The 1,924-nt window shown below is 34.7% G+C and overlaps 1 protein-coding gene across 1 annotated transcript; it reads left to right on the forward strand.

The window, feature by feature from the left end:
- Window positions 1–265: 265 nt before the first annotated feature.
- Window positions 266–1,273, forward strand: LOTGIDRAFT_176754 (hypothetical protein; the record flags this gene model as incomplete). The annotated part of the gene is made up of 2 exons (XM_009058359.1): window positions 266–411; window positions 628–1,273. The coding sequence occupies 2 exons, from the start codon at window positions 266–268 to the stop codon at window positions 1,271–1,273; spliced, it is 792 nt and encodes a 263-aa protein (XP_009056607.1).
- Between the last annotated feature and the right edge of the window lie 651 nt (window positions 1,274–1,924).

The raw sequence follows: 1,924 nt of genomic DNA on the forward strand, positions 1-1,924 counted from the left end.
TCCATTTTGCTGAGCAGTACAAGAAAACCATCAGAGTAACTTCTAATTTGCTTGAAAAAAACTGACGAAGGAGAGTACCCTTTCAATATGGAAAATAATTTTCACCAAATCCTATTACAGATACTGAATACTCCAAACTAAACTGTGACATGCACATGAATGAATTGCACTGTATCAATTGTGTCACAAGCGCTTATCTTAAAACTATTTCTGATATGATTTAAGTAAGTTCTAGAACAGTATATTCGACAGATTCGATTCTATAATGAACCTGGCTTTCGTTGCTCAAGTTGTACTAGTGTTGCTAGTATGTGAACAGCGAGTGGATTCTTCATATAAAAGAGGATTTGGAATGTATTATAATTATTATGAGTGTGGAGATACCTACGCATTAAATAATACATATTGGTGGTATGTTAACCTTTAATATTATGATGTTTACCTCCAAACTCTCCCACCATAGAATTTTAAAACTGAATTTAGCATTCGCACAACTGAAAGCTAGTAAGAATTCTTATCTCTGACAAGCCATTTTTGTAGATCGAATGTGATCGCCTTCAACTTCATTTCCCGTCATAAGGATATCCAGATAAAATATTTACACATCAATTAGGCATTTTGTTCCAGGTACAATTGGCATTATAATTTTACTAAAGATGTAACATATCACTGTCCACGACGTACCAGAGGTGAATATCTTCCTATGATAGCTAATGAAGCCGACACATTGGATGCTGAAATACCACCAGAGAGTAAATACGTCCTTGGTTTCAATGAACCCAACGAAGCGGATCACATGTCTCCTGAATGGTGTGCTGAACTCTGGCCTCGTGTTGAGAAAATAGCAGGGGGTAGAATATTGGTCAGCCCAGCTCTAGCCGCTTGTGACATTTACCCTGATATGTGTATAGATTGGTACGAGCGATTCTTCAAAGCTTGCTCGGGTTGTCGAGTTGACAAAATAGCGGTTCATGGTTACCATTGTGTACCTTATGAATTAATCCAATCGTTAGGGAAAATATCATCCCATTTTAATCGACCAATTTGGTTAACAGAATTCGCTTGCCATGGTAACGTTTCCAGTCAAGATCAGATTAATTTTATGAATATTGCTCTTCCTCTTCTAGAACAAGCTTCTTTTGTAGAAAGATACGCTTGGTTTAGTCAACGAAGTAAAGAGGTTTCCACGTTTATGCCTAATTTTAGCAATAACCTACTGAAATTAGATAGTCCTACCCTCACATCTGTTGGAACATTCTATAATAATTATTGATGCTATGTAGAAAGCTTATGATAATGATGTCAAGAAATTGTTCATAACCTCATAATGTTGAATGGTATGATGAACAACCTATAAATAAAATGTATTCTATTTGATGAATTATGAAGCTTAAGGCCGAATGAGTCAGTTGACCTCTAATCCTAGATTTAACACCAACATATTCTTGCCGCAATGCTTTGGATCACTTTGATTCATTTTAACATCGTATTAAAGTGATTTATGTCGAATATGTTCAGTGTTCTAAATTGGCCAAATTGAATCCAACTGTAGGTAGGGTTAACAGAGGTGATCTTAATTTTGTACCATGTAGGTAAATACTATTTTCACCATTCTGATTTCCCGATCGAAATATGTGGTTCCAGTAACTCATAAAATAAACTTACCAGATTTTGAATAAAATTCCGTGTAATACAAATAGTTTTTGCAAAAATGAAAAATATTTGCCTTCATTGTATCTTATATAGCATAACAATTCCAATTATTGAGAATTGCAAAATAAGCTGGCTATTTGTCTTCATCACTAGACGGGTTACTTACCTTGACAGTATCTTCGCCAATTACAAACAGTCCTTGATACGATTTGAAATTGTGTTTATTTTACTCCTTCAAGTAATCAAAAACCTACAATGAAAGTTTATACTA

Source organism: Lottia gigantea, assembly GCF_000327385.1.
Source record: "Lottia gigantea unplaced genomic scaffold LOTGIsca_3331, whole genome shotgun sequence".
NCBI classification, from domain to species: domain Eukaryota; kingdom Metazoa; phylum Mollusca; class Gastropoda; family Lottiidae; genus Lottia; species Lottia gigantea.